This window comes from Pan troglodytes, chromosome 19, assembly GCF_028858775.2.
Source record: "Pan troglodytes isolate AG18354 chromosome 19, NHGRI_mPanTro3-v2.0_pri, whole genome shotgun sequence".
Lineage (NCBI taxonomy): Eukaryota > Metazoa > Chordata > Mammalia > Primates > Hominidae > Pan > Pan troglodytes.
Genome location: NC_072417.2, coordinates 95,429,874 through 95,450,358, shown reverse-complemented (window position 1 = coordinate 95,450,358; position 20,485 = coordinate 95,429,874). Strand labels below are relative to the sequence as shown.

At 66.9% G+C, this 20,485-nt stretch overlaps 1 protein-coding gene across 4 annotated transcripts; it reads left to right on the top strand.

The window, feature by feature from the left end:
* The first annotated feature begins 213 nt into the window (after positions 1-213).
* On the top strand, positions 214-20,302 carry FASN (fatty acid synthase). Of its 4 annotated transcripts, none has more exons than XM_024350763.3 (43): positions 214-499; positions 2,169-2,302; positions 3,142-3,294; positions 4,847-5,020; positions 5,199-5,399; positions 5,599-5,721; positions 5,806-5,921; positions 6,033-6,167; positions 6,925-7,387; positions 7,599-7,786; positions 8,104-8,293; positions 8,953-9,047; positions 9,295-9,429; positions 9,507-9,710; positions 9,803-9,918; positions 10,117-10,289; positions 10,372-10,563; positions 10,645-10,725; positions 10,818-10,994; positions 11,175-11,354; positions 11,426-11,629; positions 12,122-12,426; positions 12,809-13,198; positions 13,278-13,442; positions 13,524-13,645; positions 13,727-13,881; positions 13,963-14,166; positions 14,296-14,446; positions 14,527-14,705; positions 14,789-14,908; positions 15,041-15,163; positions 15,255-15,478; positions 15,565-15,766; positions 16,002-16,153; positions 16,266-16,357; positions 16,520-16,671; positions 16,837-17,079; positions 17,328-17,504; positions 17,758-17,988; positions 18,090-18,310; positions 18,442-18,540; positions 19,037-19,288; positions 19,365-20,302. In XM_024350763.3, exons 2-43 carry the CDS (start codon positions 2,176-2,178, stop codon positions 19,500-19,502), a joined length of 7,524 nt encoding a protein of 2,507 aa, XP_024206531.1. In that variant the 5' UTR covers positions 214-499; positions 2,169-2,175; the 3' UTR covers positions 19,503-20,302. The 4 variants fall into 4 exon arrangements, with proteins under 4 accessions (XP_024206531.1, XP_016786455.1, XP_016786456.1 ...); XM_016930966.4 differs by having other exon boundaries at positions 293-499; positions 17,328-17,516; XM_016930967.4 differs by having other exon boundaries at positions 378-499; positions 2,174-2,302; positions 17,328-17,516.
* The last annotated feature ends 183 nt before the right edge of the window (positions 20,303-20,485 follow it).

Genomic DNA, 20,485 nt, shown 5'->3' with positions numbered 1-20,485 from the left:
AGCATTCCCATCCCGCACACGTGGCCCCGGCGGACACGGGGGTCGGGGATGGCTCGGGAGGCGCGCCGCGGGCTCGGTCGCAGCCGCGTGCGCGTCGGGGCCCGCGGGGCGGGAGGCGGAAGTCGGGGGGCGGTGGTTTCCCGCCCGCCCCGCCCCCGGCGCTCCTCATTCCCAGCCCCACCCCCCCCAGGCGCGTTCCCGCGCAGGGTCCCGGCTCGGGCGGCGGCGCGCACGAGCATCACCCCACCGGCGGCGGCGCGCCGGGTCCCGGGGCGCAGCCCCGACGCTCATTGGCCTGGGCGGCGCAGCCAAGCTGTCAGCCCATGTGGCGTGGCCGCCCGGGGATGGCCGCGGTTTAAATAGCGTCGGCGCCGGCCTAGAGGGAGCCAGAGAGACGGCAGCGGCCCCGGCCTCCCTCTCCGCCGCGCTTCAGCCTCCCGCTCCGCCGCGCTCCAGCCTCGCTCTCCGCCGCCCGCACCGCCGCCCGCGCCCTCACCAGGTACGAGCAGCCGGCGCTGGGGCCGGGGCGCGGGTCGTGGTCGGGGCTGGGCCCGGGGTCCCCGGGGTGGCCCGGCTCCTCATCCTCCGCTCTCGGGGCGCGCGTGGCCCGGCCCCGTATCCAGGGGTCGCCTGGGCGGCCTGTCCGGGTCTCGGTGTTCGTGCCCCTTCGGAGGCGCCCGGGGCCCCGCGGAGTAGGTGGGCGGATGGCGGGGGAAGGACGCCGGGGAAAGCCACCAACAGCCGCCTTCGCTTCCCGTGGGGGAGGCCGCGGACCCTGAAGGGCCTGGAGGAGACCCCGGCTCGGCCTCCCCGTGCCCACAAAGGCGCCGCCGCATCCTCCTCCCGGAGCCGCCCCGGAGCCGAGGCCCAGCCCGAAGGGGACGCCGCGAGGGAGGAACGGGGGGGCGCAGGGGCCGCGCCGGGACCGGCCTCCCCATCACGTGGCGCAGCCCGGCCGAAGCGCAGGGGTCCCGAGCAGCCCCCGCCCGGGGCGAAGGGAGGCCGGGCGCGCCGCGGTGTTCCCACCCCCTGCCTGGCCGTCGACCCCGCGTGAATAGCAAGCGGCGAGGACCCAGCGTGCGGGCCTGGAGCTGGCCCGGGGCAGCCAAGCCTCTGTGAATCGCAGTGGGTGGGAAGGCGGCCGCCTCCCTGCCGGGACGGCCCAAGGGAGGCCGCACTGCCGAGGGGCGGCGCGCGCATCAGGCCCTGGGGCCTCGTGCAAGTGGCCAGACCGGCGCTGGCCTCCGCCCCCTCCCCCCAGGGCTGCACCAGCCCTCATGCTGGAGGAGGAGCCGGCGGCCTGGGCACCCGTTCGGGGTCTTAGGGACCTGGGCTCCAGGGAGGGCCTCCTGTGGTGTGTGGGTTGGTATGGGGAGGCAAGCGTCTGTGGGTTCACCCGCGCAGGTGAAGGGTGCCAGGCAACACCTGCGTGTCCTGGCCAGGAGTGGTTCTCCAGGTTGGACCCTGCTGGAGGGGTTGGACTGGCCGGGTCGGTCCACAGTGGGGCAGGGGCCACCTTTCCCCCAGAGCATAGGCTATCCCCATTTCGTCCCTCCCCAGCCCTGGTGGCTCTTGGGCTGGCCTGGACAGCGGGCCCCCACCCCAACACGGGTGAGCATGGGTGCTGAGTACCCCCCTCTAGGGCTCCCAGCCACCTCCATGCCCCAGCTTTGGGACCCTGCCTCTCCGTTTCCTTGATGGCCCTTAGCAGGCTGGCCACCTGAGGCCTTGTCCCCATCTCAGGTGACCCTGCCTGCTCCTCACTGTGAGCCCCCTGGTGCCCTAGGGATGGCCTGGGACAAGCTCCAGGAGCCTTGGAAGGCTTGAGACTCAGGCGAGTGGAAGCCGACACAGGCGCAGAAACCAGTAACTGCTGGGGAGGCCAGGGCTGCAGGGCTCCAGTGGGGTACCCCAGCCAATACCCTGAACTGAATGGGTCAGGGCCCAGAGGCGGGCCTGTTCCCAGAGCACGCAGCCCCTCCCAGCGAGAGCGGGGTCAGGGCCCAGGAACTGGCCACATGAGGAAGGGAGCCGCAGGAGCCAGGGCCCGCACGGACCCTCAGGGTGGTGCTTGGCCCCACGGGTGTCCACCTGTTCTGGGTGCCGAGGCTGTTGACGGGGGTGTCGTGGCTGGGATGTGTGGGGCACTCACACCGCCCGCCCTGCAGAGCAGCCATGGAGGAGGTGGTGATTGCCGGCATGTCCGGGAAGCTGCCAGAGTCGGAGAACTTGCAGGAGTTCTGGGACAACCTCATTGGCGGTGTGGACATGGTCACGGACGATGACCGTCGCTGGAAGGCGGGTATGTGGCTGCGGGGCTCCCCGTGCCTGGGGTGTGAAGCTCCATCTCCACCTTTGTCCTCACACCAGCCTCCCTGCTGTGCTGTGTCCTCACCACCCAGGCACTGGCCTGAGGCCGGTCCCAGCTGCAGAGCCACTGGTCACCCATGGGCGAGGCCTAGCTGCAGCCTCCTTCCCGGACATTGCACCAGAGTGGCCTAGAAAATGCGCCCAGCCCGCCAGGAGGTTCCCCCAACGGCTGCAAGGCCAACAGGAGGCTCCCCCAATGGCTGCAAGGCCGAGGGCTGGCCCAGGCAGGGACCATCTGCTTGTTACGGAGGAGCCAAGCTCAGAGGATAGGTGACGGGCTGGGGTCTTTCACCCATGCAGGGGGTGCGGGGGGCCAGAGCCCTTCCGGCCAGGCTGCCCCTGCCTGTGTCTGTCCTGAGCTGGCAGGTGGCATACCAGATGTGCTCCGGGAGGCTGGAGCAACTGCCCCACACCCAGTAGGCTCTTCCACAGAGCAGCTCTACCTGACGGGCAAGCTGTGAGTCAGCATGGTAGAGCCGAGGCACCAGCCCGGCAGATGGTCCCCCAGCCTCACTCCCGCCGAGCTCTCTGCTCTGCGGTCCATCTCAGGATTGGGGCTTGGGTGTTGTGCAGCAGATCTGGTCGTACCAGCCCCCGCTTTGGGGCCATGGTCTTCCCCTCCTGGGGAGCCTGCTCCATTGTTTGGGCCTCCCAGGCATAGCAGAGAGTCCTCAGTTCCACCATGGCCCCTCCAGGGGACTGCAGCACCCCACAGGGCCCCCACCTCTGGGCAGCTTCCGTCAGAGATTTAAACACCCGCCTGTCCCACAGGGCTCTACGGCCTGCCCCGGCGGTCCGGCAAGCTGAAGGACCTGTCTAGGTTTGATGCCTCCTTCTTCGGAGTCCACCCCAAGCAGGCACACACGATGGACCCTCAGCTGCGGCTGCTGCTGGAAGTCACCTATGAAGCCATCGTGGACGGAGGTGGGTCGGGCATTCGCGACTGCTGCGCCGAGGGCTCCTGCTGCTCACGTGGAATAGGCAGTGTTTTCTCTTCTTGGTTCTGGTAGAACCAGGTGCTGGCACCACCTACCCTCCCCGGCTGTGCCCCTGGCCTGGGCAACGGGCTCAGGGAGGTGTGGGCCACGGGGTAGGCCGCAGTTTCACAACTGCACCCCAGAGGTGTCGCGGGTGTGCCCTGACCTGAGCGTACCAGTCTCCTCGCTTCTGATGTCTGGCTGGTGCTGGGGCCGGGGCCGGGGCTGGAGTGACGAGAGGCAAAGCAGGAGGTTCTTGAGGGGCCCTCCAGGCCCCCACCCCCACCAGCCAAGCAGCGGACAGCGCCGGCCCTGCTGTCTCTCCCCTCCCACCCTCCCCACTACCCTTGCCCACGTCCCCCCACCCCAGGCATTTCAACCCCATCCCGCCAGCCTGGCCCTCGCTCTGACTGGCATTTGACCTCGGACAAGCGCCACGCCGTTTTTTGACTTTTATTTTTATTTATTTATTTATTTATTTTTAAGACGGAGTCTCACTCTGTCACCAGGTTGGAGTGCAGTGGCGCGATCTCAGCTCACTGCAAGCTCTGCCTCCCGGGTTCACGCCATTCTCTTGCCTCAGTCTCCTGAGTAGCTGGGACTACAGGCGCCCACCACCACGCCCGGCTAATTTTTGTATTTTTAGTAGAGATGGGGTTTCACCATGTTTGCCAGGATGGTCTCGATCTCTTGACCTCGTGATCCACCCATTTCAGCTTCCCAAAGTGCTGGGATTACAGGCGTGAGCCACCACGCCCAGCCATGCCACTTCTTAAGATCCAGGTGCTCCCTCCCCAGGCGGAGAAGGACCTCCTGAGGGGGAGGCTGAGCCCTGGGCTGCCCTTGGGTGTGAGCAGTTCACACACCCACCCACCCTAGGGCAGAGCCAGCCCACCAGGGGCGAGGAGGGGCCCTGCTGGCCGAGAGGTGGAAGCCCTTCTCCTGCGCCCTTCCTGCTGCCAGACCCCACCCCAAGACTAAGGTTATGCTCCCCGGGGGTGGCCGGTGTCCCTCTCTCCTTCCCGAGCCTGGACACTTGGCCTTTGTCTCCTCGGTTCCTTATCACGGCCTGTCCTGGTGCAGGCTGCCCTTGGCGCTGGAGAGGCCACTGGCCGACGGGCTCATCAGAGCTGCCGGTGACACCAGGGGCCAAAGGCGTCGCCTGGGGACAATGCTGCCCTCTGTCCTTCCTGGAGCCACTCTGGCCGTGCCTGGTGCCCTCCCCTGGGCCCGCCTGCCCCCTCCGCCTCGTTCCCTCTGTGACCTGGTTCTTGTTCCAGGCCTCACCTGGGCTGGCTGCTGGCCACAGGCTCTGCTCTGGCCCCTCTGCAGGACACCTCACTCTCCTTAGGCCCCTTCCAGGGTCCCACTGGGATGGACCCCCCCTCATCCCAAGCCAGTGAGGCCAAGATGGGACCTTCGCCCCAGAGCCGGGTGGGTGGGTGGGCTGGCTGCGCTGTGGGGCCCGGCCGTGGCACCTTGACCACTGTTTGTGGCAGGCATCAACCCAGATTCACTCCGAGGGACACACACTGGCGTCTGGGTGGGCGTGAGCGGCTCTGAGACCTCGGAGGCCCTGAGCCGAGACCCCGAGACACTCGTGGGCTACAGCATGGTGGGCTGCCAGCGAGCGATGATGGCCAACCGGCTCTCCTTCTTCTTCGACTTTAGAGGTGGGTCCTGCCTAGCCTCCTGCGAAGGTGGGTGGCCTTCAGGTCCCCACATGCTGAGCAGAAACCACGTGGTGTGGGCTCACTCCGTGCAGTGTGTGTCCAGCCTGGTGGCAGGAGGTGTGCTCAGGGGTCTCGTGTGCTCACAGCCCCACCTGAGCCGCAGCGCCCTTCCTTGCAGGGCCCAGCATCGCACTGGACACGGCCTGCTCCTCCAGCCTGATGGCCCTGCAGAACGCCTACCAGGCCATCCACAGCGGGCAGTGCCCTGCCGCCATCGTAGGGGGCATCAACGTCCTGCTGAAGCCCAACACCTCCGTGCAGTTCTTGAGGCTGGGGATGCTCAGCCCCGAGGGCACCTGCAAGGCCTTCGACACAGCGGGTGAGTGTGTGGCTGCGCGGCTGGGGCAGGCGAGACAGTGGCACAGGACGGCCCCCCGCACAGTCCCCACGCTGAGCAGGATCCTGCCAGCTCCGGGGATCCCCCACCCAAGCACCCACCCCACACCCCAGAGCTCCTCCCGGTGGGGTGGGGGCCAGCGTGGGGCTGAGCCCTGGGCCTGAGGTGCTGCTCTACCCAGGGAATGGGTACTGCCGCTCGGAGGGTGTGGTGGCCGTCCTGCTGACCAAGAAGTCCCTGGCCCGGCGGGTGTACGCCACCATCCTGAACGCCGGCACCAATACAGATGGCTTCAAGGAGCAAGGTGGGCTCTGCCGGGGTTCCGGGGTGCTGGGGGGCAGGTGGGAGCCGGGGCTGGGGCTGCAGCACTGAGCCGAGCCCTCCGCAGGCGTGACCTTCCCCTCAGGGGGTATCCAGGAGCAGCTCATCTGCTCGTTGTACCAGTCGGCCGGAGTGGCCCCTGAGTCATTTGAATACATCGAAGCCCATGGCACAGGCACCAAGGTGATGCCCCCCCCCCCCCCCCGCCCCACTCACCACCCCATGACCCTAACCTACGCCCATGCCTGGAGAGGTGACCTGGCCAGAGCCCCTCACCCCCCATGTTTCCCACAGGTGGGCGACCCCCAGGAGCTGAATGGCATCACCCGAGCCCTGTGCGCCACCCGCCAGGAGCCGCTGCTCATCGGCTCCACCAAGTCCAACATGGGGCACCCAGAGCCAGCCTCGGGGCTGGCAGCCCTGGCCAAGGTAGGTGGGGCTGGGCTTGGGGGTCCCTCAGGCTCCTGCTCCCTGGGACTGGGTTGCGTCATGGCTGGGCACTGCTGCTTTCTCTTTGCCAAGTGGAGGCGGGGGCTTCCCCACCAGGAGCCTCTGTCCCCCGGGCTATGCTGCGGGTCTGAGCAGAGGCACTGAGGCTGACAGCAGGGAGAGCTCGTAGCCAGGCTCGCTGGGCCTTCCCTGGAGGCCTGATGCCCTGCAGAGCGCCTGCCGGACACGGAGCCGAGCTGGAGGAGCCGCTTGGGTGGGAAGAGCGAGGCAGGAGCAGGCCTGGGGGGGGTCCAGGGCACCATCAGGGTCTCCCGTGTCGCCCACCCGTCCCTACAGCTTCCTGACCCACTAGCAGAGGCCTGGGGACCTTCAGAGAGACCAGGCACAGGAGCCCCAACACCCATGATCACTCACGCTCTCTGCCCCCCAACTTCTGCAGCCTCTGAGATGCAACATCTGGGCCAAGGGGGCCTTAGTGTTCAGGCCACAGCCAGGCTTTGGTGGGTCCACATCAGGCTGGGAGGCAGCAAGGCCGGAAGGGGAGGTCTTGGACCAAGCTGAGGGCAGGGCCACGGCGGCCCTGTGCCATGGCAGAATTAGGTTGGGGACAGGAAGTGCATCGGAGAGGGCCCTGGAACCCTGGCCCCACATGAGAGTCTCGGGGAGGTGCCTGCCCCCAGCTCAGGCAGCGGTAGAGGGAGTGGGGCGGCTGCCCATCCACCACGTACCCCCGCAGGTGCTGCTGTCCCTGGAGCACGGGCTCTGGGCCCCCAACCTGCACTTCCATAGCCCCAACCCTGAGATCCCAGCGCTGTTGGATGGGCGGCTGCAGGTGGTGGACCAGCCCCTGCCCGTCCGTGGCGGCAACGTGGGCATCAACTCCTTTGGCTTCGGGGGCTCCAACGTGCACGTCATCCTGAGGCCCAACACGCAGCCGCCCCCCGCACCCGCCCCACACGCCACCCTGCCCCGTCTGCTGCGGGCCAGCGGACGCACCCCCGAGGCCGTGCAGAAGCTGCTGGAGCAGGGCCTCCGGCACAGCCAGGACCTGGCTTTCCTGAGCATGCTGAACGACATCGCGGCTGTCCCCGCCACCGCCATGCCCTTCCGTGGCTACGCCGTGCTGGGTGGTGAGCACGGTGGCCCAGAGGTGCAGCAGGTGCCCGCTGGCGAGCGCCCGCTCTGGTTCATCTGCTCTGGTGAGCCCACACTCTGCCCCCAAGGTGGTCCCTTCCCTGGGGGAAGGCAGGCGAACTGGAGCTGGTGGTCCCCTGAGGTGCTCTCTGGGACAGGGATGGGCACACAGTGGCGTGGGATGGCGCTGAGCCTCATGACGTGCTGTCTGGGACGGGGATGGGCACACAGTGGCACGGGATGGGGCTGAGCCTCGTGACATGCTCTCTGGGACAGGGATGGGCACACAGTGGCGCGGGATGGGGCTGAGCCTCATGCGCCTGGACCGCTTCCGAGATTCCATCCTACGCTCCGATGAGGCTGTGAAGCCTTTCGGCCTGAAGGTGTCACAGCTGCTGCTGAGCACAGACGAGAGCACCTTTGATGACATCGTCCATTCGTTTGTGAGCCTGACTGCCATCCAGGTAGGGCCCAGCCTGCCAGCGTGTGAGCAACGCCAGCCCCAGGGCTCTGGCTTTCCCTGGAGCCCAGGAGCTGCAGTGTCGAGTCTGGGGCCCCTGACAGCCCCTTTGCTAGGCAGAGCCTTGTGCTGGGGGCAGGACGGGAGGGGAGGAGGGGTCTCAGTGGGGCTGTGTGGGGGCCATAGGGGCTTCTTTCCTATCAGGAGACCTGGGAGGGTCGATGGGGCGCGGGGGTGGAGATGGCCTAGTGGGGCCGGGGGCCGCCCCCAACAGCTGCACCTGCTGGAGGTTGCAACCTGAGTGTCCTGTTCCCACCCCAGATAGGCCTCATAGACCTGCTGAGCTGCATGGGGCTGAGGCCAGATGGCATCGTCGGCCACTCCCTGGGGGAGGTGGCCTGTGGCTACGCCGACGGCTGCCTGTCCCAGGAGGAGGCTGTCCTCGCTGCCTACTGGAGGGGACAGTGCATCAAAGAAGCCCATCTCCCACCGGGCGCCATGGCAGCCGTGGGTAGGTGTCCCCGAGGTCTCCCGGAGGGGCCCCCAGCACCTCCAAGAAAGGAGGCTGCCTTCTCGCTGTGGGGTCCTCACCTGCAGCCCTGGCCTGGCCCCCGTAGGATAGAGTGGCCCCCGCTGGCCCGGGGACACCCAGCTCGGACACAGCCGTGCACGAGTCCCCTGCAGCTGCCCCACTGGCCCCACACCTGGCAGCCTTGGGCCTAGGCACGTGTCCATGGGCATCAGGCCTGCGTGGAGCCCCCGTGTGATGAGCACACAGCCCCAGCATAGCAAGAACCCAGGGACTCTGGTGAAGCCAACACACGGGTCATCAGGGTTCCCTCAGACTGGTGCCCTCTGTTGGCACCCATCTCTGAGCCCCATGGGCCACATGTGGGCAGGACCTGGAAAGAACCTTGGCTGCAGAGGACTGAGGGGGCCACCATCTGGGGACTGGGCTCCCAGGAGCTGCCCCTGGAGTGGCAGCTCTGTAATGATACCTCCACCCACGGGTCAAACACAGCAGGGGGCGAACCTTTCTCATGAAGGCTCCAAGGCTGCCATTACCACACCTGTCATTACTGCCCCCAGCTGCAGGCAGTGTCTGGGTGGGTGGGTGGCTGGGAGCGGCTCGGTGTCCACGTTAAGCCTCTGAGGCTGGCTCTGCCATAGGCTTGTCCTGGGAGGAGTGTAAACAGCGTTGCCCCCCGGGCGTGGTGCCCGCCTGCCACAACTCCAAGGACACAGTCACCATCTCGGGACCTCAGGTGGGTGCTGCGGCCTGGGCGGGCTCCTCTGTCCCCTGCGCCTGCCATTGCAAGTCTGTCAGGGACACGCGGCCACGGTCTACGCCCCACCAGGCTCTGACGGGCCTGGGGCATGGGGCAGGTTTATCTTCAGGTCCCTTGCCCATTCCCTCTCGGTTCCCTTGGGGTGAGGTGGGTGCGCCCTACCTCTCCGAGCCTGAGGTGGGTGCCCAGCCAGGATGCTTATCCAGGCTCCCACGATGTCCAGGCCCCAGTGTTTGAGTTCGTGGAGCAGCTGAGGAAGGAGGGTGTGTTCGCCAAGGAGGTGCGGACCGGCGGTATGGCCTTCCACTCCTACTTCATGGAGGCCATCGCACCCCCACTGCTGCAGGAGCTCAAGAAGGTGGGCTAATACGGCCTGGGGGGTGCGGGGCGGGCCAGGGGACCCACAACCCAGCACCGACCTGGCCCCTCGTGCAGGTGATCCGGGAGCCGAAGCCACGTTCAGCCCGCTGGCTCAGCACCTCTATCCCCGAGGACCAGTGGCACAGCGGCCTGGCACGCACGTCCTCCGCCGAGTACAATGTCAACAACCTGGTGAGCCCCGTGCTGTTCCAGGAGGCCCTGTGGCACGTGCCTGAGCACGCGGTGGTGCTGGAGATCGCGCCCCACGCCCTGCTGCAGGTAGGCCCAGCCTGGGGGCAGCAGGCGCCGGGAGCCTGGGATGGGCGCCTCAGCTGAGCACCAAGAGAGCCCACCTGCCCTGCCGCCCCCAGGCTGTCCTGAAGCGTGGCCTGAAGCCGAGCTGCACCATCATCCCCCTGATGAAGAAGGATCACAGGGACAACCTGGAGTTCTTCCTGGCCGGCATCGGCAGGCTGCACCTCTCAGGGTGGGTCCCTTCCCAGCCCGGGTCTCGTCTCCCGGAGTCGGGGACGGCGTGGGGTGGGTGAGCAGGGCTGCGGGCCCCTCACTGACCCAGGCCGGTGGCAGCAGCCCTGGATGGTCCACCGCAGGGAGTGGGTGGGCTGAACCCAGAGCCCCTGGACCCCGGTGACGGGTGTGCTGCCCATGCCTCCCCTCTCCATAGCATCGACGCCAACCCCAATGCCTTGTTCCCGCCTGTGGAGTTCCCAGCTCCCCGAGGAACTCCCCTCATCTCCCCCCTCATCAAGTGGGACCACAGCCTGGCCTGGGACGTGCCGGCCGCCGAGGACTTCCCCAACGGTTCTGGTTCCCCCTCGGCCGCCGTCTACAACATCGGTGAGCAGGGGCCCGGCGGGTGGGCAGGCTCTTCCCTCCCCACAGACGCCCGCTCTGTGCTGAGGCCTGTGCCCTCCCGCAGACACCAGCTCCGAGTCTCCTGACCACTACCTGGTGGACCACACCCTCGACGGTCGCGTCCTCTTCCCCGCCACTGGCTACCTGAGCATAGTGTGGAAGACGCTGGCCCGCGCCCTGGGCCTGGGCGTCGAGCAGCTGCCCGTGGTGTTTGAGGATGTGGTGCTGCACCAGGCCACCATCCTGCCCAAGACTGGTGAGGGGCACCCCAGGACCAAGGCGGGGGTAGCTGGGGGGTGGGTGCTGCCCTCTGATCTCCAACTCTCCTGCTCTGCAGGGACAGTGTCCCTGGAGGTACGGCTTCTGGAGGCCTCCCGCGCCTTCGAGGTGTCAGAGAACGGCAACCTGGTAGTGAGTGGTAAGCAGGGCCGGTGGCACGGGAGCTGCGGAGGCTGTGCCCGCTGGCCATGCCGCCCGTCCTCAGGCCCTTCCGCACCTCCCTTTCCACAGGGAAGGTGTACCAGTGGGATGACCCTGACCCCAGGCTCTTCGACCATCCGGAAAGCCCCACCCCCAACCCCGCGGAGCCCCTCTTCCTGGCCCAGGCTGAAGTTTACAAGGAGCTGCGTCTGCGCGGCTACGACTACGGCCCTCATTTCCAGGGCATCCTGGAGGCCAGCCTGGAAGGTGGGTACTGACTACACTGCTGCCCAAGCCACCGGGGAGGGCGGTCATCATTGTGGGGACCACAGAGGGCACCCACAGCTAGGCATGCAGCTTGGGAGGGAGCAGAGGGGCCCGGTGGGCTCTGGGAGGTGGCCCCAGGGACCTGGGAGTTCCACAGCACCAACCAGGCCCTGTGTGCAGGTGACTCGGGGAGGCTGCTGTGGAAGGATAACTGGGTGAGCTTCGTGGACACCATGCTGCAGATGTCCATCCTGGGCTCAGCCAAGCACGGCCTGTACCTGCCCACCCGTGTCACCGCCATCCACATCGACCCTGCCACCCACAGGCAGAAGCTGTACACACTGCAGGACAAGGCCCAAGGTAGCCCCGCCCCAGCCCCAGCCCAGTGCCCCCACCCAAGTATGCCGCACTCACCCAGCCTGTCCCCACAGTGGCTGACGTGGTGGTGAGCAGGTGGCTGAGGGTCACAGTGGCCGGAGGCGTCCACATCTCCGGGCTCCACACTGAGTCGGCCCCGCGGCGGCAGCAGGAGCAGCAGGTGCCCATCCTGGAGAAGTTTTGCTTCACTCCCCACATGGAGGAGGGGTGCCTGTCTGAGCGCGCTGCCCTGCAGGAGGAGCTGCAACTGTGCAAGGGTGAGGTCCCAGCCCTGCCGGCTTCGGACACCTCTGGCGACGGGGAGCGATCGCCTCCCCTTCACGTTGACCCCAGACTTGCTTCTCCACGGGGCCCCCTTTGGAGTCAGCAACCCTAGCCCAACCCTCCGGCCGGAGCTCACGATGGCGGCCTCCCTCCCTCCCCCAGCCCCCAGCCTTCCTCGTCCCTGGTCACTGTTCCTCAGTCTTGAAAGGGTACTTGGGGGCAAAGATGACAGATTCAGCCTAAGGTCACACCTTGGCTAGGCACAGAGTAGCCCCTGCAGCTGAATGCGGCCCCTCACTGCGTCCACAGTGGGCAGGAGTCAGCCTCCCAGTGGTGGGCAGCCCCTTCCTCAACCCTCAGCTATTTCTCATCCTGTGGGCAGAGCGGGGTGGTGGCCCCAGAAGGACAGAGTGGGTCTGAGAGCCCATGCCAGGCAGATGCCCTGGGGCTTTGGGAACACCAGGCCTGCCTCCCTCCCTCCCCAGGGCTGGCACAGGCACTGCAGACCAAGGTGACCCAGCAGGGGCTGAAGATGGTGGTGCCCGGACTGGATGGGGCCCAGATCCCCCGGGACCCCTCACAGCAGGAACTGCCCCGGCTGTTGTCGGCTGCCTGCAGGCTTCAGCTCAACGGGAACCTGCAGCTGGAGCTGGCGCAGGTGCTGGCCCAGGAGAGGCCCAAGCTGCCAGAGGACCCTCTGCTCAGCGGCCTCCTGGACTCCCCGGCACTCAAGGCCTGCCTGGACACTGCCGTGGAGAACATGCCCAGCCTGAAGATGAAGGTGGTGGAGGTGGGTGCCTCCTGGGCAGCCAGGCCTCTGCCCCGGACATGGTAGGACCCACCCTGACATCAGTTGCAGGAGACAGCACAGACACGGGGCGAGCCCTGGGCGGTGGGTGGGGCCGGCCAGTTCCCTGTGTGGTTCTGTGCATGTGTCCTGTGCGGTCCACACAGCCACCGTGGAGGGCCCGCCCGTGGGCTCCAAGAGGTGCACCCGAGGCAGGACCCCAGGGACAAGACCAGTGGCATCTATGCGTGCCCACGGCTGGCACCGTCATCAGGTTGACGGGGAAGCCTTTCTGCCAGACTGAGGCCTCATGGACATTTTGCCCAGCCCCAGGTCAGGGGCACCTGCCTGGTGTGGGGCTGATTCCAGAATTCACCCCCTACAGGTGCTGGCTGGCCACGGTCACCTGTATTCCCGCATCCCAGGCCTGCTCAGCCCCCATCCCCTGCTGCAGCTGAGCTACACGGCCACCGACCGCCACCCCCAGGCCCTGGAGGCTGCCCAGGCCGAGCTGCAGCAGCACGACGTTGCCCAGGGCCAGTGGGATCCCGCAGACCCTGCCCCCAGTGCCCTGGGCAGCGCCGACCTCCTGGTGTGCAACTGTGCTGTGGCTGCCCTCGGAGACCCGGCCTCAGCTCTCAGCAACATGGTGGCTGCCCTGAGAGAAGGGGGCTTTCTGCTCCTGCACACACTGCTCCGGGGGCACCCCCTCGGGGACATCGTGGCCTTCCTCACCTCCGCTGAGCCGCAGTACGGCCAGGGCATCCTGAGCCAGGTGCGGCCACCGGGCAGGGGGACAGGGTGGGGGCCGGGTGAGGGCCAGGCCGGCAGGGTGCTGACCACCGCCCCCACAGGACGCGTGGGAGAGCCTCTTCTCCAGGGTGTCGCTGCGCCTGGTGGGCCTGAAGAAGTCCTTCTACGGCTCCACGCTCTTCCTGTGCCGCCGGCCCGCCCCGCAGGACAGCCCCATCTTCCTGCCGGTGGACGATACCAGCTTCCGCTGGGTGGAGTCTCTGAAGGTCAGGCCCCGCCCCACCTCCGGGCCCCACCCCACCTCCCAACTTGCCAAGTGTGGCCTGACCCTCCCCGACCCGCTGTAGGGCATCCTGGCTGACGAAGACTCCTCCCGGCCTGTGTGGCTGAAGGCCATCAACTGTGCCACCTCGGGTGTGGTGGGCTTGGTGAACTGTCTCCGCCGAGAGCCTGGCGGGAACCGCCTCCGGTAGGAGCACGGCCCCTCACCACTTCCCCTTCCCCACCAGCCTCCCCATCCCCAGCCTGAGCTCCCCGCCTCTGCCCCCAGGTGTGTGCTGCTCTCCAACCTCAGCAGCACCTCCCACGTCCCGGAGGTGGACCCGGGCTCCGCAGAACTGCAGAAGGTGTTGCAGGGAGACCTGGTGATGAACGTCTACCGCGACGGGGCCTGGGGGGCTTTCCGCCACTTCCTGCTGGAGGAGGGTGAGCCCCCGACACTGCCCTGCCCCTCCCGGGAGACTGCACCCGAAGGCCCCCAGCAGCCCCACCTCCCTGTTTCCCTAGACAAGCCTGAGGAGCCGACGGCACACGCCTTTGTGACCACCCTCACCCGGGGGGACCTGTCCTCCATCCGCTGGGTCTGCTCCTCGCTGCGCCATGCCCAGCCCACCTGCCCTGGCGCCCAGCTCTGCACGGTCTACTACGCCTCCCTCAACTTCCGCGACATCATGCTGGCCACTGGCAAGCTGTCCCCTGATGCCATCCCAGGTATGGGTGGCATGGGGCCGTGGGAGTGGACTGGGCCGGGGAGCGGAGACCCCAGCAGCTAGGACCTGCCTGGGAGCCCCTCAGGAGGGAAGGGCAGGCGGTGAGGGGCTCAGTGCCGTCTTCCCCCAGGGAAGTGGACCTCCCAGGACAGCCTGCTAGGTATGGAGTTCTCGGGCCGAGACGCCAGCGGCAAGCGTGTGATGGGACTGGTGCCTGCCAAGGGCCTGGCCACCTCTGTCCTGCTGTCACCAGACTTCCTCTGGGATGTGCCTTCCAACTGGTGAGTGTGTCGAGGGTGTGAGCCTGGGCCCCACGTGGATGGCGGCCAGGCCTGTGCTGACCCACCTGCTGCATCCCCAGGACGCTGGAGGAGGCGGCCTCGGTGCCTGTCGTCTACAGCACGGCCTACTACGCGCTGGTGGTGCGTGGGCGGGTGCGCCCCGGGGAGACGCTGCTCATCCACTCGGGCTCGGGCGGCGTGGGCCAGGCCGCCATCGCCATCGCCCTCAGTCTGGGCTGCCGCGTCTTCACCACCGTGGGTAAGGCCCCGCCCCCGGTGCCTCCCGCTGCCCTCCTGGCCCCGCCGCCCCGGCTCACCAGCCGCGCGTTCTCTCTTCACCAGGGTCGGCTGAGAAGCGGGCGTACCTCCAGGCCAGGTTCCCCCAGCTCGACAGCACCAGCTTCGCCAACTCCCGGGACACATCCTTCGAGCAGCATGTGCTGTGGCACACGGGCGGGAAGGGTGAGTGGCCCCCACAGCCCCCACCTGCCTCCTGCCTAGCCTCCGGCCCAGGGAGAAGCAGGGTCTGGCCCTCTGGACTGTGGTGGCTGGGCTTGCAGTGGGTGTGACTGTCTGGCCCCTCTGGCCCCCTAGGCGTTGACCTGGTCTTGAACTCCTTGGCGGAAGAGAAGCTGCAGGCCAGCGTGAGGTGCTTGGCTACGCACGGTCGCTTCCTGGAAATTGGCAAATTCGACCTTTCTCAGAACCACCCACTCGGTGAGGCCGGCAGCGCCTGGGCGGGGGTGGGCATGGATGGGTGTGGGTGGACCTGTGGAAGGCCCTGGGTGAGCACGGCCCCTGCCCGCAGGCATGGCTATCTTCCTAAAGAACGTGACATTCCACGGGGTCCTGCTGGATGCGTTCTTCAACGAGAGCAGTGCTGACTGGCGGGAGGTGTGGGCGCTTGTGCAGGCCGGCATCCGGGATGGGGTGGTACGGCCCCTCAAGTGCACGGTGTTCCACGGGGCCCAGGTGGAGGAGGCCTTCCGCTACATGGCCCAAGGGAAGCACATCGGCAAAGTCGTCGTGCAGGTGAGGGGAGGAGTCCCGGTGCCTCGGGCACCCCAGGCTCTGGTCCCCAGGCAGTGCCTGAGCCGGTGGGTGCTGCTTGGACGCAGGTGCTTGCGGAGGAGCCGGAGGCAGTGCTGAAGGGGGCCAAACCCAAGCTGATGTCGGCCATCTCCAAGACCTTCTGCCCGGCCCACAAGAGCTACATCATCGCTGGTGGTCTGGGTGGCTTCGGCCTGGAGTTGGCGCAGTGGCTGATACAGCGTGGGGTGCAGAAGCTCGTGTTGACTTCTCGCTCCGGGATCCGGACAGGTGAGTCGGCAGGGGTGGTTGTGGACCAGCCTGGGCCAGGCACAGCCCCGGGCCCCTGAGCCCTTCTCTGCAGCCCACCATTGTGGGCTGTCACGGTGCCTGGGGTCTGTCCCCCTCCATCTTGTGGGGGGCTTGCTGGATGGGGCTCTGCGGCTGCTCCCCACTTCCCCAGCCCGGCGTGTGGGGAAGAGACCGTACCCTGGCCCAGTCCAGCCCACAGTCCTGTGTCCCGCAGGCTACCAGGCCAAGCAGGTCCGCCGGTGGAGGCGCCAGGGCGTACAGGTGCAGGTGTCCACCAGCAACATCAGCTCACTGGAGGGGGCCCGGGGCCTCATTGCCGAGGCGGCGCAGCTTGGGCCCGTGGGCGGCGTCTTCAACCTGGCCGTGGTGAGGGAAGGCCCCAAATGGGGCCCTCAAAAGCCCCAAGACCAAGGGGGGGACCCTGGGTGGACGGGTGAGGCCCTGGAGCTGCAGGGAGTGCTGAGGATGCCTCCCCCAGGTCTTGAGAGATGCCCTGCTGGAGAACCAGACCCCAGAGTTCTTCCAGGACGTCTGCAAGCCCAAGTACAGCGGCACCCTGAACCTGGACAGGTGGGCACCGCACAGCCCTGCTCCCACCTCTGCCGGGCTCTGGGCTCAGGGCCGTGGGAGCCAAGGTGGTTTGTTGACAGCCCTCTCTGGCGTTTCCTGGGGATGGGACGTTGGGGGCTCCTGGGGATGCTGGCCAATGGGGAGTGACACGCGTGCCCACAGGGTGACCCGAGAGGCATGCCCTGAGCTGGACTACTTTGTGGTCTTCTCCTCTGTGAGCTGCGGGCGTGGCAACGCGGGACAGAGCAACTACGGCTTTGCCAATTCCGCCATGGAGCGTATCTGTGAGAAACGCCGGCACGAAGGCCTCCCAGGTGGGCCCCACCCTCTCCCCTCGACCCTGCCCACCCCACCCTCTCCCAGTGGCCACTCCCCACCCCCACCCTCTCCCCTCGGCCCTGCCCACCCCACCCTCTCCCAGTGGCCACTCCCCACCCCGACCTCCCTGCAGCTCTGCCCACCTGCCCCCTCGCCCACAGGCCTGGCCGTGCAGTGGGGCGCCATCGGCGACGTGGGCATTTTGGTGGAGACGATGAGCACCAACGACACGGTCGTCACTGGCACGCTGCCCCAGCGCATGGCGTCCTGCCTGGAGGTGCTGGACCTCTTCCTGAACCAGCCCCACATGGTCCTGAGCAGCTTTGTGCTGGCTGAGAAGGCTGCGGCCTACAGGGACAGGGACAGCCAGCGGGACCTGGTGGAGGCCGTGGCACACATCCTGGGTGAGCACTCCCAGTAGGAGCCGCGCCAGGTGGTTCCCCTGCTGGCATCAGGGTCTTGGGACATAGCAGTCGTGCCCCTGTGCGCCTCAGTTTCCCCATCTGCAGAGCCAGGGTGCGGGCGCAGGTGTCACTGTGGTGATGGTGCTTTGGGAGATGCACAGCCCACGCACCCCTGGGTGTCAGCCCTGCCGCACGCAGGCCGTCCCCATGACCCCTCTGGAGTTGCCGACCCGGCGCATCCCTTCCAGGCATCCGCGACTTGGCTGCTGTCAACCTGGACAGCTCACTGGCGGACCTGGGCCTAGACTCGCTCATGAGCGTGGAGGTGCGCCAGACGCTGGAGCGTGAGCTCAACCTGGTGCTGTCCGTGCGCGAGGTGCGGCAGCTCACGCTCCGGAAACTGCAGGAGCTGTCCTCAAAGGCGGGTGAGGCCAACGGTGCGTGTGGGCGGCCAGGCGGGAGTGGGGTCCCCGGGCCTCCCCAGCCTTTCCTCCTTGCTGTCTGGACTGTGTCCCGGCAGGCATCCCGCCCTTCGTCACGGGTGCCATTCTGAGCGTTCCCACCCCGACTCCCACCTGACGTAGCACCGTGGGGACCTGCGTGCGTGTCTGTGTGTCCTTGCGTGGGTGCGAGGGCTCTGCACCCAGACCAGCCTGGCATCTGCCCCTGTCTTCACAGAGCTGGCATGCCCCACGCCCAAGGAGGATGGTCTGGCCCAGCAGCAGACTCAGCTGAACCTGCGCTCCCTGCTGGTGAACCCGGAGGGCCCCACCCTGATGCGGCTCAACTCCGTGCAGAGCTCGGAGCGGCCCCTGTTCCTAGTGCACCCAATCGAGGGCTCCACCACCGTGTTCCACAGCCTGGCCTCCCGGCTCAGCATCCCCACCTATGGCCTGCAGTGCACCCGAGGTACTCCCGGGCCCTCCTCTGGAAGCGGTGGTCAGTGCTGGCCATCACGGGGCCCGTGGCTGCCGCCTGCACATGCTGAGTGCCCGGCACTGCCATTGCAGCTGCGCCCCTTGACAGCATCCACAGCCTGGCTGCCTACTACATCGACTGCATCAGGCAGGTGCAGCCCGAGGGCCCCTACCGTGTGGCCGGCTACTCCTACGGGGCCTGCGTGGCCTTTGAAATGTGCTCCCAGCTGCAGGCCCAGCAGAGCCCAGCCCCCACCCACAACAGCCTCTTCCTGTTCGACGGCTCGCCCACCTACGTACTGGCCTACACCCAGGTGAGAGCCAGGCTGGTCCTAGAGGCCTACGGCAAATGTCTGGGCTCCCCACCTGTGCCCTGGCTTTGGGGGACCGTCGCTTAGGAGGCCCCGCCCCTTCCATCTGCTCAGCAGTCCCTCCTTCCTCTCAGAGCTACCGGGCAAAGCTGACCCCAGGCTGTGAGGCCGAGGCCGAGACGGAGGCCGTATGCTTCTTCGTGCAGCAGTTCACGGACATGGAGCACAACAGGGTGGGTCCTGGACACCCCTGAGGCCGCAGGACCCAGAGCACTGGGCAGGAACAGAAGGGGGAAGGGAAGGATGGGATGGGGCGCGAACAGCGTTAAAGGCCCCCCAACTTCACCCCTTTAATAGCCGATCCCGGCCGGATGCGGTTGCTCACGCCTGTAATCCCGGCACTTTGGGAGGCTAAGGCGGGCAGATTACCTGAGGTCGGGAGTTCAAGACCAGCCTGACCAACGTGGAGAAACCCCTTCTCTACTAAAAATACAAAAATTAGCCAGGCGTGGTGGCACTCACCTGTAGTCCTACCTACTCGGGAGGAGAATCGCTTGAACCCAGTAGGCGGAGGTTGCGGTGAGCTGAGATCGCCCCACTCCATCTAGCCTGGGTAACAAGAACGAAACTCGTCTCAAAAAAAAAAAAAAAAAGCCCACCCGCAGTGTAGCACAGGGCAGGCCGGTGCTGTGGGTGCTGCCGGCACCTGCTCAGAGCCCGACCCCGCAGGTGCTGGAGGCGCTGCTGCCGCTGAAGGGCCTAGAGGAGCGTGTGGCAGCCGCCGTGGACCTGATCATCAAGAGCCACCAGGGCCTGGACCGCCAGGAGCTGAGCTTTGCGGCCCGGTCCTTCTACTACAAGCTGCGTGCCGCTGAGCAGTACACACCCAAGGCCAAGTACCATGGCAACGTGATGCTACTGCGCGCCAAGACGGGTGGCGCCTACGGCGAGGACCTGGGCGCGGACTACAACCTCTCCCAGGTGCACAAGGGGCCTGACGGGAACGGGGACAGGGACAGGAGTGGGGTGGGACGGCAGCTGATCGCATCCCCTGCAGGTATGCGACGGGAAAGTATCCGTCCACGTCATCGAGGGTGACCACCGCACACTGCTGGAGGGCAGCGGCCTGGAGTCCATCGTCAGCATCATCCACAGCTCCCTGGCTGAGCCACGCGTGAGCGTGCGGGAGGGCTAGGCCCGTGCCCCCGCCTGCCACCGGAGGTCACTCCACCATCCCCACCCCACCCCACCCCACCCCACCCCACCCCCGCCATGCAACGGGATTGAAGGGTCCTGCCGGTGGGACCCTGTCCGGCCCAGTGCCACTGCCCCCCGAGGCTGCTAGACGTAGGTGTTAGGCATGTCCACCCACCCGCCGCCTCCCACGGCACCTCGGGGACACCAGAGCTGCCGACTTGGAGACTCCTGGTCTGTGAAGAGCCGGTGGTGCCCATGCCCGCAGGAACTGGGCTGGGCCTTGTGCGCCCGTGGGGTCTGCGCTTGGTCTTTCTGTGCTTGGATTTGCATATTTATTGCATTGCTGGTAGAGACCCCCAGGCCTGTCCACCCTGCTAAGACTCCTCAGGCAGCGTGTGGGTCCTGCACTCTGCCCCCATTTCCCCGATGTCCCCTGCGGGCGCGGGCAGCCACCCAAGCCTGCTGGCTGCGGCCCCCTCTCGGCCAGGCATTGGCTCAGCCTGCTGAGTGGGGGGTCGTGGACCAGTCCCCGAGGAGCTGGGCCCCTGCACAGGCACACAGGGCCCGGCCACACCCATGATGCAGGGCTGCCTCCAACCCTGCGGACCGCGCCGGGCACCAACTCCATGTTTGGTGTTTGTCTGTGTTTGTTTTTCAAGAAATGATTCAAATTGCTGCTTGGATTTTGAAATTTACTGTAACTGTCAGTGTACACGTCTGGACCCCGTTTCATTTTTACACCAATTTGGTAAAAATGCTGCTCTCAGCCTCCCACAATTAAACCGCATGTGATCTCTACCACCGTCCTTTCTTCCCCCCTCCCTGACCTGGCAGCTGCAAGCTCTCCAGCTCCACCCCACCCAGTCACGGGGCCGTGAAGGGGATGCCCTCTGTCCTCTGGTCCCCAGTTCCCACACACCCCTAGGCCATGTCCCAGAGCCGGGGCTGGGCCAGGGAGTGAGGAAGGAGCCCGTGTGGCAG